General features: G+C 39.4%; 1 protein-coding gene across 1 annotated transcript in view; it reads left to right on the plus strand.

Moving 5' to 3' along the window:
* RERE (arginine-glutamic acid dipeptide repeats) overlaps positions 1–17,693 on the plus strand; it is a 545,831-nt gene that overhangs the window by 245,788 nt on the left and 282,350 nt on the right. The window contains 1 exon segment of the mRNA XM_006145378.3: positions 8,537–8,662. Coding sequence (XP_006145440.1) covers positions 8,537–8,662 — 126 coding nt within the window.

Genomic DNA, 17,693 nt, shown 5'->3' on the forward strand with positions numbered 1-17,693 from the left:
CAGCTGATATTTGCTGTTCTGGGCACAGGTTTCTGCTGAGTTACAGAATTGCTCAGGGTATTAGCAGCAATAAAAGCTGAAACTTTGGTTGTCAGTATTGGTCTAGTACAACACATTACAGCTGTCTGCAAAAACAGTTGGAAGTAGGATTTAATATGTTGAGCTATCCTTCTCCGAACCACATACCGCTAGTTCCTGTTTTTATTTGATGGTCTATATTCAGCACATCGTTAGAGTTGTGTAAGAATAGCAGAGATGATAACTGTTCCTGCAAGAAATGTAGTTGTTGCCACGCTCTTCTTTCTTTGGTACTCTGTACGTATGAGATGATGACCATACAGGTGAGAAAAATGAAGATTTTTCCCTCCAGTTTATCTAAGGTATAAGGAGAAGAGATGAACAGAAGGAAATACCTGTTGTTTCTCTTCAAGATTTTAAAAAGAAGAAATTGGGTTTGGTTTTGCCCACAGCAAATAACATGGCAAGTGAAGCAATGAAAAAAAAAGCCAGTAACTTTGAAATGTTGACTAATTATATATTTTTATCTTTTTTGCTGTTGTAAAATAAAAAGTTGGGTTGGTGTTATTACTGAGTATTTCTTTGTTAACACAAGAAACAAATATTAGTCATTTACCATGGTGGGTTTTTTAGTATTTTGAGATTGAAAAAAGAACTGAGCAACTGTCTTTTATAGTGTGTATTAAGATTACAGTGTTAAAGACAACAAAAACTAATGAGAGGTGAGGATGAAGAGATATCTACCACTAGTCACTAAAAATTGTAAAATGCTGGTTTATCGAAATGAGGACTTATTAGGTCGTTGAGAAAGTCATGATGAATTTTCCTATGCAAAAATGTGTCATGACTTTCACAATGACCCAGTAGTTCTGTGTGTTGTAAAGAGAGGGTCTTTGGATTTCATGATGGGACCTGAATTGTTTTCTAGGCTCTGATCCTTCAGGCTCTTAGACTCTGAGTGTACAGTATAGAATGTAGTCATCTCTGTTTATATCTGTTGTCCTGGTTTATATCTGTTGTCCTCCCAAATATTAAACAGTCTCCTTTTGTTCTCAAAAGTGGTCCAGTTTGGATGATAGGTTATGTGGTCATGTGGAAATAGGATCTATGACTTCTGCTTTAATAACACTTGACTGTCAAAACATGTGTAGCCGCTGCCATCCCGCACCGGTAGGTCTGTTTAGAATCCACATTTTCACAGCAGTAGGTGGATATGATAGTCCAAAAAACAATTAAGTTCCTAACTGGATTGAGGATTTTGAGGGTATCACTTTCAAGTGAGAATTATGTGTTCCGTTAGTGAGTTTTCATTCTGTTTGGAGGTATTTATTTGATTGGGCTTGTCTTAAGATCTGGTTTTGTTTAAATACATTGACCAAAGTATCTGTGGGACAGATTGTCCAAGTCAGCAGGCAATAAGGTGCAACTATGGCCATCTTCTATGCTGAGAGGTGGGAAGAAAGAAGAGTCATAAAATAAGGAAGCTTTGTTTGCCTGTAGGTTTCTGAACTAAATAACAATAATAACTAGGAAAATCTTGATTCAGCTCTTTGGAAGAACAGTAACATGGAAGGGCAGGCTGTGATCTTTGTGGCCTGGCATGAAAGAATACATTGAGGCAAATTTCTTTTTTAGAATTAAGAATTGGAGAAGTGTGAGACTAAGGTGGGTTAGCAGAGGGGCAAAGCTAAAAATGATGAGTCAGGAATTGCCTTATATTCAGAGCAAGATCTGAATAGGCACCAGCAAGCTAACACCTGAGGGTTAGGAGACCAGGAAAAGCAGAGGACTGAGGGGCCGTGGGAAGGGAGTGAACGTGCACAGCCAATCCTCCTCTCTCTCTTTCTGCTCTTCCCGTGGACTTAGATTATCCCTTTGTTTCCTCTCAGTACAGGCCCCTTTACTTGGCTGGCTTGAGTGGAGCCTACTGCTGCATCTTCAGCCTTCCCCCTGCTACCCTCCTATAGCCTTTTAGGACACTATGTCACTTAGTTTTGAGGATCTTGTTTGTAACTGAGTATGATCAAGGAAGATTACAACACGAGAGTGCAGTGAGGAAATTTGCGGGCTGTAATCAGTGCCTTTGACAGTCCTGTATTGAAAGCCTCCTTTGTGCTCTTTGTTGAACTTGGCACCATGAAGGGGACTGAAGAAAGGTAAAATAATGTTCTTTTCTCAGGGATTATAGACTCTGATTGGGCAGACAACTTTTGACATTACCGGATATCAGTCTAATTTGAAGAACATTCTGAATAAGATTGATGGGGAGAAGCCTTTCACTTTTTGTTCTAAGAGGACGATTTCTTGAATAATTTCATTATCTGGAAATAATCGTGGTGTCCAAGAATAGTAAAAGATCACTGAGATTAGTAATTTCCATCCAGTATAGCACTATGGAGTTCCTTATAGTAGTTCCTACAACTTTTTTTGATAGAAAAGTAATTGATGCCATTTCTTTTATATTCTACATAGGAATTCTACTGATACTTGGATTCCCAAGTTGCCATCATTCATAAAATAGAAAAAAAAGTATGATTTTGGTTTACTAGAGTCATGTAGTAAAAAAAAATATGGATTTTTTTAAGTGTTACTTATGGCTAGTGACTTTCTAAGTACTTTTTGCTAAATACTGTAGGTTTTGGGAGTTCCTAATTAGTTTATTGTTTATTTCTCTCTCTCTCTGTGTGTGTGTGTGTGTGTGTGTGTGTGGGGAGGAGGTTTGGACAGGACCTTGCTGTTTCACAATCCTTCTGCCTCAGCCTCCAGAGTATCTGGGATTAAAGGTGCCCACCACCATGGCTTTTTAGGTTTGAGCCAAGAATTTAACCAGAACCTCCCATGTAGCCCCAGTCTGTCGAGTACCAGTGCCCAGCACATTCTACCATAGCCGGACCCTAATTGTTTATTAAAACTGGGAAAATTGTTTTTAAAATTAAACTCTATCTAGATATTCCTTGGAGTTGGGGATATATCATTAGGGATGTTTGGTGTTTCCAGTTGACCATTTGCTGGATTCAGTTAGGGTTTTTCATGAATGAGTGTATCACTGTGTCCTGTGTGTCCCTAAGCACTTCTGAGTGCTGGTCATGAATCTGGAATAGCTAAGCATGCATGCCACTAGTCACCTTGGGGAAAGCACGTCTCCATTGCTGCTGTGAATGTGGGGACCAAGTTATTCATGATTTAATACTATATCCCTCTCACTGTTTCATTACCAAGCATGAGGAGCTAGAGGAAGATCATTTAGAATTTCTCTCTGATCCCTAGTCTGCACCTATAACCCTCCTTCAAAAGCTGATTGCATCAGCTTTTATTCATGCCTTCTCTGTCAGTACAACAGAAGAGGGGCTGAAGAGAAATTAGCTTAGGTTCTACTAGTCTTTGAAATTGCCCTCTCTTCACTAAATTTGTTTTTTCATAAGTGAATTAAAGCATCAAGAAGCTCTTTCCTTCTTTATAGTGAAAACGTATTGAGGATGAATAATTGTATGTCCACATTTGTAGCTAGAAACATACATAGTGCTGGTAGACATCACTTAAGAGACTTCATTAACATACACTTTTTGTGCACACATTTATGTGTGCCCACAATGACTTAATTACAAGATTTATGCATTATATAGCTTAACCTCAGCCCAGCTGCTGAGATCATGCACTCGGCACAGAATGTATGGTGTGTGAACATTCAGGGAGTAATTTACTTATTAATAGGTACATTAGTAGGTAAATCTTTTATTAGAGCACATTTTTCAGTGTCTGTGTGTGTGTGTGTGTGTGTGTGTGTGTGTGTAAAATTCATGTTAATATGAATGTGGCTAATTCAGAATTTGGCTTAGTTTATTCTGGGTCCGAAATGAGGATGCTAAGTTGCACAGGTTGATAGCTTGCATTCTGACGTTAGATTTCTTGGTTCACGTCTCCATGCTATTAAGTTGCTGCTTTTCATGACCTTGGGCAAGACACTTGACTTGCTTACTGTTTTATTTACCTATGAAGATGGCGTATAAAGCACCTACCTTGCTAGGTAGGTTATTTTTAGATTAAAAGACCAAGCCTAGAAATTATACAGCATAGGAACTGCCCTGTAGAATGATGCTTATTGTGATGTTAATATTTAGTTGGTGCTCTAAGTTTATGCTTTCATAAGGGCAAGCACCATGTCTTTTATTCACTGATGTGTACTGCATGCTTATTAGCACAAGGCCTGGTTAAAATGTTTGCATTAAATATTAATGTAACATTTCAGTAGACAAATTTCACTGGATAAAATTTAAAAAATCTTTAGTTGTTGTTATTTGATAAGATGGTTGCATTTGCTACAAATTAATCTTCCCTTAAACAACATGAATAAATGTGTTTACTTACCTTTGGTTATCCTCAGTATGTATTTAAATAATAAAACTTTTTAAAAGAATGCTTTAAAACCCAGTTTCTTATTTTCTTCTAGGAGTTTAAATGAATGTAGCCAAAGTTAAAACAGGTTTGGTTTGGTTTTGTTTGAGAGAGCTTTTTGCTATAGGGCATGTGCACTTGCCAAAGAGGCACAGAGATAGACAGAAAACAAGAAGTCACCCCCACAGCAGGGATGGCCACGCTGCAATCCCTTCTAAGCTTCCACTCTCCTCTTGGCATCTTGGGCACACATGCACACACGCCCAGTGTGAGGTTTAAGTCTTGGGTCCAGGACTTGAACTGTGGCCAACTATGTGGGAGTCCAGTGATGTAACCATTACACCATCTACTGGTCCCAGTTATAACAGGTTTTTTTTTTTTTAAAATTATTTTTATGTTTTATTTAACTTTGTTTATTTACTTATTTTTAATTTGACCAGAGAGGGATAGAGAGAAAGAGAAAGAAAGCCACCAGCTCTGGGACTTGAACCGCTGTCGGCCACGGGGGTGTCCAGCACCCTTAACCACCATACCACCTGCCGGCCTCCAGTTAAAACCATTTTTAAGTATCATATTCTGTTTTTAATTTTCTGTATGACTGATTCTGTGAGGGGACTTAAAAAGTGAAAATAAAAAAGGAATTAAAGTACAAGTTTATTTGGGTGTAAAAAATTGAGATACATGCATAATTTTTTTATAATATGCATTTTTCATCAACTTTCTGAAGATTCCCCCTTTTATATGTGAACATCCCAGAGAAGGCCAACTGTTAGAAAAAGTACCTTACAGCATGATTCTTTGTGTCTGTGTGAACAGAGGTTTTCCTGTTTTTGTTTTTGACAGTCCTTAAAGTTAGACCTGCAGAACTATTTCATTCCATAGTTACTTGTCCTCACCCTCTTGGTTTTTGAACTGTAAAAGATCATTACTACCCAGTTATAGTTTTGTGACTTGGATGTAGTATGGGATACTGAAGATTTTACTGAAGTAAAATCTTAAAGTTTATCAGGTGTTTCCAGTCTATAGAATGTAGACTTAATGTATTTCTTAAAGAAGTAATGGATTGTGCAACGGAGACTTCTTTTACAGGGGCTGATCTTTTCTGTTTGTTAAGTTGCTCTCACCTGTCAGGAGTGATCATGAGCCTGATCATTTCTTCCCTCCCTCCCTCCCTCCCTTCCTTCTTTTCTTTTTGTCTCCTTCCTTCCTCCATTCTTTCCCTCTCTTCCTTCTTTCCCTCCCTTCCTTCTTTCCCTTCCTTCCTTCTTTCCCTTCCTTCTTTCCCTTTCTTCCTTCCTCCCTTCATTCTTTATTGCCTTGAGAGTGACAGAGAGACAGGCACCCCAGTGGGGTCTTCATACTGCAGGCCATCCCCAGCCTCCACTGGTCTGGATCACAGGCACATGTGCAAGTAGCCCTGGAATGGGAACCAGGACCTTTCCCATGTGGACTCCTGACTCCTCATGCTCTTCTTATACTTTGATTTCTAAAGCAAGACATGGTGTGTGTTATTAATTTGGTATTAGAATATTCTTTTGGCACACCCTTTTTTCCTTTCTTCTTACTTAGTTGCTGCCCATGGACGCGGTAATAAATTAGAATAGGATTTTGGCTTACTCCCAGTTATGATATGCAAGCACCAAATGTCCTTTTCAAATGTGAATTTGGATTTTATGATTTTATTTAATCCTGTAAGTATATGAGGTAGTATGAAATTCCTTAGCCCTGAGTTTGATGGACATAGTCCGTGGAGGTAGTTGGATATCTGCGCCCTTACACAGCTCCCAGTTGTTGTGCAATGATATTGAAAGCTTTTCTGGAATCACCACATCATTTTTGTAAGATGTGGACGTCAATTTATATTGTAAATGGACAGGTTGTTACTCATATAAGTGGAACTCAAAATGAGACTTTGAGAATAAATAGTCTATGAGCATCTTACCCAGATTCTTAGCAGTCTATTTTAACTGACAACTTGAGAGTTCGATAGGCCATTTGAAGTTTTAATGGTTTATAATTATTATGAAATTGAGTAATTTGTTTTCTTCTACTTTAATTGGGTTTTAGGACTCTAAGAAATTTTAAAAAGTCTTATTTATTTGTGCGTGCTTCATTTTAAAAAAATCTATAATGGTTATTGTCTAAACTTACATGAAATATTTTCAATGAAGAAACTAGATATTCTAATTTTTTTAAAGGACCTTAAGAAAGTTTGAGACATTCAGATATTTGCTGAGATTTGCTGTGCAAGAAAGAAAAGTTGGTAAAGTCTTGTTCAAATTTGATTCCTTAGAACTGGAAATTTGTAATTCCTGTGTATATATATGGATTTTTATATTAAGAACTAACAAAATAGTCAAAGACAAACTCATTAGAAATACCAAATAAAAGTAGGGAAACTGAGACACTCCCAGCATTTTTCTGATCCACATGTAAGAACAATGCTAAGATGCCTCTTAAAAAAATGCTTAAAATGTTTTTATAATTTCTTGAACTATTAGTGTTCTTAAAGTAATACAGAAGTGCCTAGAAATGTTATACTGGGTGTTTTTTATTTAAAATCCTTAATTCGAATGAATAAGGAATTGAGTGGCCTGGTTAATTGAATTCCTAGCATGAGAGATTATTTAGAGATTCATTTTAGTTTGATGCTTATAACAAAATTTTATATATATACACACACACACACACACACACACACACACACACACACATACATCCTGTACAGTCAAGTGCACAGTTGAATCTTTGATTTGGAGTTTGCCATGATGGACAAGGGAGGAAGGGTGATGTGTGGTGAAGAAGATTATGGCTAGTCACCTTTGATGTTATCTCTATTGTCACCCAGGCCAGGAGAATCAGATGTACTCTAGATGGTAATCTTTAGAGAAAGGAAAGTAAGGAAAATGACCATGATAAAGACATTCTTATTGTCAGCTTGTTTTCCTGGTATTTGTCTTTTTTTGTGTGTGGGGGGGGCGGCTGTGGTGGTTAAAAGGAACACAAAGCATAGTAGTTAGGAGAATACATGAAACTTTGGTTTAGAGAAAGTTGTCAGAGAGTGACAGTGATATTTTGCTTCTCAGAGGAATTAACTGTAGCAGATCAGTAATGACTTAAAATTTAAAAGTTTGTAATTTTAAAACAACTTTTAAGAACAGAGACTCTTGTAAGTATTTGGATTTTATAGATTTATAGAGTTCATTTAAGAACACATGAAATTGGATTGGCTAGCTTTTAAAAATGTTGTATGTATATTCTATAACATTTGAAAGAACGTAGTTAAACTTTAATTTGAGGTATCTTCTTTGATACTTGTAAGGACTGTGCTGACTTTCAGAAGTTGCTCTTTGTGTGTGTGTGTGTGTGTGTGTGTGTGTGTGTGTGTGTGTATGCTGGTTTTAAGGGTTTTCAAAGTTTCTTTTAAAAAGCACAAGTGATGCATACTAAACTGGTTTCGCTTAAAAAAAAAATAATGCCTGTCTTGAACTTTATGCTGAGCTTACTTAATACACTTGTGGGTATTTTAAGAATATTGAAACTCATTTGAGTGCTATCTATTTTTCTCTGTTTTTAGGCCTTTGCCTGTTTACCTTATCATCAGCTTTATAAGATTAAAGTAGGACTTTGAAAAAATGGCAGGATCTTTCGGTGGCCATTGGAGTGCCTCGACTGTTTCTTTAAGTGCACGCCTTGTGCCACTAACATCTCTCATTAGAAACCCTTCTGAAAGCCCAGTTTGTCCACATGTGGTTCATTTTAAAGTTGTGTTATCTGACACCATTGAGTTTTTTTGTTGTAAGCAAAGCATGCCACTGTTAACTGTGCTTTGGCACTGTGTCTCATCTTAAACTTGGTTATTTTGAGGGGCACACACCATACTGCCTTACACAGGACCCAGGTTAAAGTGTGGAGCTGGCAGGTCATATGTTTGTCACACTAAAATAAAGCAACAGCTTTGATTAATGTAGGGAAGTGAACTTCAGTGTTAGAACAAATTATCTGAGACCTCAGAGGCCATCTGCTAAAGGATTTTTGCAGATGCCTGCTTGTGTGCTGAGTGCCCCTAATAACCAGGGTGGAGGGGGCATTGGGCACCTTAACTTAAAACTGTTTTCTTTTTTAGGTCCACAACTCCCAGGCCTGTTGCAGATCTCCAACTCCTGCTTTGTGTGACCCCCCAGCATGCTCTCTGCCGGTGGCATCACAGCCACCACAGCATCTTTCTGAAGCCGGGAGAGGGCCTGTAGGGGTAAGGAGAATCCCGTTTTTAAAAGCTATCAGTATTTTATATCCATAGGGTATAAAATAGGATTATGACCTCCCTCCCCAGAGCCCCTTTAAAAATGTGCTGTATTATATGTGTTTTTAAAGGAGTAACAAGTACATGCACAGAGGAAGCAAAATACGGGACTTGCCTTACCCCTCTAGGACAGTTCCAGAAGTTAGTGGGGTTTGGTGGAAGGGTATTTTGGCACCAGCAGAGAGCATGCTGGGCTGCTGCAAGGAGCAGGAGCTGGCAATCAGCAGCGAGTATGGATGTTGGCAACTGAAATGGGGTAAAAAAGGGGGTAAGTTTGAGTCCAGGCGTGGAATGTGTATTTCCCCAGGCTCACTGGGACTCCTGGCCCACAAATCTAAACTAAATATTTGGGTCTCAGGTTACATTTTGTAGAGTGTTGCTCAGAAGTAGGCTTTTTTGCAATGCTAATTATAGAAGACGCACTTCAAAAGGCTTGGACTGGGGTGTAGTTCTGTTTCTTCCAGGTGTACCCTGGTAATTCCTCTGTATCCTGGTGGTGATGTGGGATTCATGATGTGGAGGATGAAGTGTGACTCTTGTGCTTTACCCCTTAGAGCACAAGACCTGTGTTGGTGATCATAAGGGTTCTTTGTGTAGCTCATCTCTCCTTTTCTGAAACTCTGTATACACCTGTCTTCCTTTTGCTTCCTTTAGGAGGATTTAATGGTATCATTTTCTGAAAGACAGGTGTTTATCGTTCTGAGTGACTGCTGGGTGACAAAACTGCTGTTAATCGCTAAAGAAGTATAATTTGACTCTGAGGCTCCAATTCACATTTAGTTAGCAGATAACACAAGAGAGTAGTCAGCTCACACACGGACATACAGAAAACAAGATCCTGCCAATATGGGATGGATCGTTTAGTTGCAGTATAAAATATTAATTTGGGGGCTAAGAAAAGAGAGATGTAGCACTTGGGAACTATTGTGATGTTAGGTTTTTAGGAGCTGCTTGCTTTTGACACCTCCGTGAGATGTGGATAGGCAGAGTGGAGGAGCCTTCCAGGTGTACATGCCAGCCTGTCCCTATTAGTGATGTAGGCCCTGGGCCTGGCAAGTCTGGGAGTTGTGGGATAACCTGCAGGATGTCAGCGAAGAGCACAGGTTTAGTAGGTCTTAGGAGGCAGAGGTGGAGATACAAAATGGGGCCAGGTCAATGAGGATCTTAGAGGGTAAGATTTTATGTCAGGCAGTAGAGAGCTTTTGCAGGCTTTTTCATTCCAGGCAAGTCAACTTGTAAACCACTGGATAAGAAGATTCACTGGGCAGCAGTTGCAGTGTGTAATGGAAAAGAAGGGAGAGCTCCATTTAGTATGCTAGAACTGCCACCCCTGCGTAAGATGAAGAAAACCAAGACAGGGGAGATAAAATATTAATAGTTGTAATAAAATCAGGAGTAACTGTCACAATACCAGTTTACACAATTATCAGTCTAATTAGTTAAGAATTTGACCAGAGAAAGGGTTTGCATATGGAATTACTAGAATCCTTGAAATAATAGCCATTCAGAATGGAAGTAAAATGCAAAGTAGTAGACTCAAGTCTGGTTTTAATACATAGAGAGCTATATTGACATCTTAAGGGACAAAATAGTCGAATTCCAACTTGACTACATACTTTTAAAGCTTTAACCTTTGGGACCAGCAGTTAGCGTAATGGCTGTGTCGCTGGACTCCCACATAGTCGACCATGGTTCGCGTCCGGGACCCGGTGGCTTAAACTCACGCCAGGCGTGTGTGCGTGCATGCCTAAGAATCCGAGAGGAGAATGGAGGAGAAGGGATTGCGGCGTGACCATCCCCCCTGGGGGGTGATTTCTCGCTTTCTGTCTCTCTGTCTCTGTCTGTTTGGCGAGCGCACGCGCCCTATAGCAAAAACCTCTTCAAAAATAAATAAATAAATAAAGCTTTAACCTTGATCAATTACTGTCTTATTTCTATATGTAGTTAAGAAATGGGTGTTCTCTTTTAGGTTGATATGTTTTTGCTTTAGTCTTTAATCAGTGTGGATGTTACTGTTAAATGGTTTTTACCACAATAGTCACTGACTAGGATTTGCTGAATGGATTTTAGGTTTTGATCATAATAAATTGATTCTAAAGGAAATTTTTCATATTAGAATTAATGATGACCACTGTTTATTTTTTAGTCGTTAAAAGTATTCATGCCAACCGAAGATTTAAACAAGTTCATGATTGTTAGAACATTCAGAAACCATCATATGTAAGTTTGAGAAGATTCTTTAGTAAGATGATAAATCTACTTTCAGTCAAGATGATGCTGCATAAAGCTAACTGTATTGATTGTTCCTTAATGATGCTTCATGCTGCCAGAGTCATTTGAGCTGGATCTGAATCAGATCCAGTTGGCAAGGCTCCCCCCGTGCGTGGAGCTTTCATAAATTCTGCAGGCACACAGATCTAATACAGTGTAATGAGAGAGCTGCTGGGAGAAAAAATTGATTACAGGGTTGCAGACAATATCATTAACATTTCTTGCCATGATACACCAGATGTCTTCCCTAATAGACTATTTTTGTTAATTTAGTTTTTATAGGATAACATCAGTTGCATTCATAATTTAACTTTCTCTGCACATTCAGGTATATGTGTTTTGCGTTTCTCCACTAATGATGGCATAAATTCATCAGATTTTATTTAATACATTTTTAACTTATCTTGTAAAGGCAGGCAACATTATTACTTGTTACTGAGAATCTTTTAGCTTGGATGTTTTCTAGCAAAGTTTTGTGTTTGCTGGTGTAGGTAGAGAGGGAGGTGAGAAGGTAAAGTCAGTATCGCCTGTATCCTCCCTAGACTGGTCAGAGCGGTTTCACTGCTTCAGCTGATTGGAAACTAAGTGTGACAGAGGCTCTAGCCAAAGTAGAAAAGGTGCAACCATGTCATTAATACTTAAACTACACATTTGTTTCCATTGTCATGGATGTGGCTTTGCAGGTCCAAGTTCCTGTTGAATATACCTATCCTTGTCCTCCCTAGGAGATCATGGGCTTGCCAGAGTGTTTTATTATTTAGCATTTTTATATGTTTTACCCATATCTTCTTGTGTGTTTAAGAATTCCTTGAGATGGTTCCCTGACAGTGGTTTGAGCTATTTTATTTTTGCTAATTTTTTTTTTTTAACCATTAGCTTTGTTTTGATACATTTCTTTTAAGGAGCGTCAATCCCACACACTAACCCTGGTCTTTCTGGGCAACACAGGACATGTTAGTTAATCTTTCTAACCCTTAGTTTTCTCAATTTGTAAAATATTATTACTGCCTACTTCAAAAGGTGGTTACAGAAATTAAATGATTCATTATATCTCCTAGCATGGTACTTGTTGTAGAAGAAGTATACATTTAACATTATCTGCTATTGCATAAGATTTTTGATTTATATAAATTTTGATTTTCAGTAAATTTATTGGTTTTCTGGGCATTCTTTTTTTCCCCCCTCTTTATGATAGATATGAGACAGAGAGAGAGAGGGGGTGAGAGAAGCACTCTCCCCAAGGTCTGATTATACTTCGCTTTCCTCCAGTCCTCCATCCCATCTCAGATCCTCGACCCTTGCCACATTTACCTGGCATGTTTCAGACCAACCAGTCTGGAGCCAGAGACCTGAACTGTGGTCACCATGAAAGGTCTGAGTTGTGTTGTGTGGCATTTATCACTGTGCCAAAAAGCAAACTTTGTTTTCTAGACTTTCTCTTAAGGTTTTTGCCATAGGGCATATGCGCTTGCTAGAGGCAGGCAGGCAGGCAGGCAGGCAGTGAAAGTGAGAAATCAGCTCCAGAGGGGATGGCCATGCCACAATCCTTTCTCCCTAATTTTCTTCCTAGGATTTCAGGCTTGCTTGCACATGGGCATGGCATGATTTTTAAGCCACAGATCTGGGAGTTGAACCATAACCTTATGGAAGTCCAGCACCTTAATCACCATGCCACCTGTTGGCCCCTCTAGATATTCTTATTCTGAGATCTTTAAGCCCCTACTTGATCATTTTGAGAGTCTATGACCTTCCCGAAATTGGTTTCCAAGTGTTTCATGTTTGTGCATTTTTCTGGAAAGAGAATCTATAGTTTTTGACTATGGATACTAATTAGTAGATACCTAAGGGAGTGAAAATAACTTTAAAATTAAGGTAAAAATTACTGCTCTGCAAAGACTGAGCATTCACTTTGTGCCCAGGCACTCTGCTACTTTTTTCATAGTTAGACCTATTTAATTTCCACAGCAGTCTGTGATGTTCACATAGAATTTTTGCCTTCAGTAAGTGACAGGACCAAAGTTTAAATCTGGGAACTCACCCTTCATTACCCTACTGACTCATTTCTGTGCTTCTTGGGCCATCCCTGAAGTGACACCCACATTACGAGCTAATTCCTGGGCTAACCTGTGGTTCATTCACTTCACACACTAGATGCCTTCTGCCACTGAAAGTTAAGAAGGTTGGCCCTTAAACTGAATAAATGGACTGTAGTGTTAGTAGCATGTGTGAGAACCCCCACTTTCCTTTTTTCCTTCCTTCCCTTTCTTTCCTTTGTCTGGGTCTAGCAATGTGATGATTCTCCTGCTTCAGCCTCCTGAGTAGCTGGGACCCAGGTGCATGGCTTTAAAGGTGGACTGAGATCAAACCCCGGCCTCCTGTGTGACCTCAGCCTGCTTCGTAGCAGTGTCTGCTAGTGTGTGTTACCATAGCGGAGACTGTACGAACCCTTTTTAAGTTTCAGCAAATTTTACTTTCCTATTAATGATGTTAGTAGTTATATGAAATTTCTTTCTTTCACGAGAGAGTGAGCGTTACAGAGTCTTGCCACACTGAAATCCTCCCCACAAGCCTCCCAGCCAGCCAGGATCATAGTTTCTAAACCCAGGCCTCTCTTGTGTTTCAGTATCTGAAAGTGGAACCCTATCACTTGTGCTATGGTGGCCAGGCCTGGGCCTCTTATCTTTAGTGTGTTTTTGTTTTTAAAAAAAGCATGACCAACAGCTACCATGAATTCCCTCTTCAGTCATCTTAATAGTGTCAATGTACATGTGAAAAATAATTCCTGTAGTTTGTGGTTCTGACTCTTCTATTGTTTGTTTGCTTTAACTAAAACGGTCTTTTTAGCATGTGGACTTTTCATCTTCCTTGGAATAAATTTACTCCACCAATCTAAACAAATGTGTTCCAGTTACCCAGAAAAGGAAATAAGTGCCTAGCAGCAAGGGTGACTTTCTGCAAGTCCTCTGTTAGTGAGGGGCTGCCTAGGCCCAGAGCCTCGTTTCCTGTGCCTGAGGTTGATGTCTTACCGTGTTCCACGCAACCTTCCTTGATGCATGAGACATGTTCTTAAAGTTGTCTGTGCAACATACCATTTGCTTCTTTAGGAGGCAAGGATGCTTTCTTAATATCTAGTTTAAATTTTAGTAACCAAATGTCAAAAGTGTTAAAAATTTTTGCTTATATAACGCATTTATCTTTTTTTTTTTTTTTTTTTTGAGAGGTTTTTGCTATAGGGCACGTGCGCTCAACAGAAAGACAGAGACAGAGACAGAAAGCTAGAAATCACTCCCCAGGAGGGATGGCCATGCCACAATCCCTTCTCCTCCATTCTTCTCTCACACACATGCGCCCAGCGTGAGTTTAAGCCACTGGGTCCAGGACTCGAACCGTGGTCAACTCCGTGGGAGTCCAGCGACATAGCCATTACGCTAACTGCTGGTCCCTATAACGTATTTATCTTTTTTTTTGGGGGGGGGAGGTTTTTGCTATAGGGTGCGTGTGCTCGCAGACAGAGAGATAGAAAACGAGAAATCACTCTCCAGGGGGGATGGCCACGCCACAATCCCTTCTCCTCCATTCTTCTCTCGGAATCTTGGGCATGCACACACACGCGCCCGGTGTGAGTTTAAGCCACTGGGTCCAGGACTCAAACCATGGTCGACTACGTGGGAGTCCAGCGATATAGCCATTACGCTAACTGCTGGTCCCACGTATTTATCTTAAGTATCATTTCTATCAATAATAAAAGTGCTTTTCATACTTGAGACTTTGGTATCATTTAATAATTAAGATGAACATTCATTATAAAATTCCCTTTTGGAATGAAGCAGATTGTATTTGTTACATACTTGTTCCTAAGAAAGAGCTCTGATTTGGTTTCTCGTTTAGTTATTTATATAGGAGTTTCTGAGGCTATATTACTTTTTCATTATTTACTGTGGCTTTTATAATTGACATGAAGTGTGCCAAAATAACGATTGAGAAAGGGTATGAGAAATAATGACCTTATATATTTGGTTGTACTGAAAGGTGTTAAAATGACTAAATTTTCAGAAGAATTGCTAATATAGATTCTGGGGTTAATCCAGCTAACCTAAATGAAAGATTATTACTAGCATCTGAAGTTTCATTTAGCAAATGGTAAAAATTCTTAAAATACCCAACTGACCTGTAAAGTAAACAATGTGATAATAGCATTAGAGAATTTATGCCTAAATCCAGATCAGTTCCTTTCACCTGGAGCAATTGTTTTCATACCCTGCTTTCCCATAAAAGTTCATTGTCACTCCTGTGTTCTTAAGGCTGTCTTTGTTTATTTTTATTTTGCCAGAAAGTGAGACAGACAGAATAGGAGGAGCTCTCACTGCAATCCCTTTTCTGTTTCTCCCTTCTGTAAGGATTTGGGGCATGCACATGGACCTTGTGTGTTTTTCAGGCTGCAAGATGGGGATCCAAACCACATGGTTGACCATGTGAAATCCTGGTCTTTTAACCACCAGGCCATGGACCCTTAAAGATGTCTTTTTTTTTTTTTTTTTTAATCATGTTTCCCTCTTTTTGATCAAAAGGGGGCATCAGGTCATGTGTTCAGAACACAGATTTCCATAATGTTATGCTTTCCTAACTGCCTGTGATTTAAGCAGGCTTTTTTGTTATCACAGTTCTATATTAGTTTTAATTGATCCATTGCAAGTTTTATTGAGCTTTCTTTACTTTCAGGGATAGTATATCACCCTTTATTACTTATAGGCACTATTCGACCTTTCAGTCCTGCCGTTTATATGGTGTTTTGTAATGTTTGATTAAAAAATATCTAAACAGGGCCAGCCTGTAGTCTCATGGTAAAGTGAGCTAGGTCCCACATGGCTGACCACGGCTTCTAGTCCCAGCTCTGACGGCTTGAAAAACATGTTGGGCCACATGTACAGCTGTCCCCAAATCCTGGCAGGATGAGGAAACAGAGGAGAAGGGAGGGATTACAGCATGACCACACTGTCCCCCTGGTGAGTGCATGTGCCGTTTGACAATTTAACAAAAGAAAAAGGAAAGTATCCAAACAATTAGGTGGAGATTCTAGGCTTTACAAGTTCTTCTGGGTTACTTTTACTAACAATATAATTAATTGCTAAGAACATTTCAGCCTATGGGAGTAAGCTTGCAGTTTTGTTTAGCCTATCTGTGTTTTTAGTGCTGCCAGCTCACTTTAGGGTATTATAGTACTTTTAGGGGCATATTTCTTATAAATTTCAAGGCCTTCAATGGGAAGCGCTATCACACACTTTCCCAAGGGTACCAAGTTTTCCCAAGGACTACAGGGAGTTGTAATCAATATATTTAAAGTCAATCCTTTTTCAGAGCTTATGGAAATTATTACATCTTATACCTGGAAGTTGGCATTTTATATATCTATAGATAGATAAATAAATAAATAAATAATATCCCCCCCCCCCTTTAAGGGAAATTTTTGTTATGGAACACGTGTGCTTGCCAGAGTGACAGAGACAGAAAGTGAGAAATCATCCCCTGGGGAATGACCACTCCACAGTTCGTTCTCCTTTCAGGATTTTGGGCACACATGCACATGTGCCCAGCTTGAGCTCTAAGCAGGCGGGTCTGGGACTTGAACCAAGGTCAACTACGTGGTAGTCCAGCAATGTAACCATTATGCCATCTGCTGGTCCCTTTATATGTATTTTTTTAATTGGCTAGAGAGGCAATTAATTTGCTTGCAAGAGAGACAGTGAGGAAGGTGAAAAAGCATCTCTGAGGGGGTATAGTCACACCACAATCCCTTTGCCTCCAATTCCTAATTTTGGGATTTGGGGCATGCATATGCACATACTTGGAATGTTTTCCTAGCCACTGGGTCCAAGATTCAAACCGTGTAGTTGGCCACGTGGGTTCTAGCGACTTTAACCACCATGCCATGCCACTGGCTGGACTATGTTTTTTTGTTTTTTTTTTTTTCTCTTTTTTCCTTTTTATCTTCTATCTCATGTTTTACAATTAGATTGAATGTCAAATACTGGCTTCCTTCCACATTTTAAAAAATTAAAGTCTTGGGACCAGCAGATGTCATAATGGTACATTATTGGACTCCCACATGGACGACTGAGGTTTGAGTCCCAGACTCGGAGGTTTGAAACTCAAGCCAGGCATGTGTGTGTGCGTGCCCAAAATTCCGAGAGGACAATGGAGAAGGGATTGTGGTAGGGCCATCCCCCTGGGGGGGGTGATTTCTCCCTTTCTGTTTCCTTTGTCTATCAGTGAGTGCACATGCCCTATAACAAAATTCTCTTGCCCCTCAAAAAAAATTAAAGTCTTTCCCTCCTCCTTTTACCCTAAAATATATTCTCAAAAGTGAAAATAAAAAGTCTTAACTTTTCAGTCTGTGAATAGCTTTTGTGTTCTTTCTCAGGATTTGGCTGCCCATTATAAAAAACCAAGTTGTCTAAAAGGAACATAAAGTTTGTGTAGTTTCATAATTTCAGCAGACTTAGTTGCTCTGTTTCTCCCTACCTCTTGGAAGTTTTCTTTTCATCCCATTGAAATTTTTACAGTGGAAAGATTAAGCCTGATTAAGCCTGATGGCTAGGCCCAGCTGGGGAGTCCTGTGCTGCTAAGATGCCAGTGCTCATGAGCTGAGACCACAGGCACAGTCCTGGTCCAGTCCACATGCTGTGTGAGCTGGAATTTGCCTGACGTCCCA

Source organism: Tupaia chinensis, unplaced genomic scaffold, assembly GCF_000334495.1.
Source record: "Tupaia chinensis unplaced genomic scaffold, TupChi_1.0 Scaffold000146_1, whole genome shotgun sequence".
NCBI classification, from domain to species: Eukaryota; Metazoa; Chordata; class Mammalia; order Scandentia; family Tupaiidae; genus Tupaia; species Tupaia belangeri.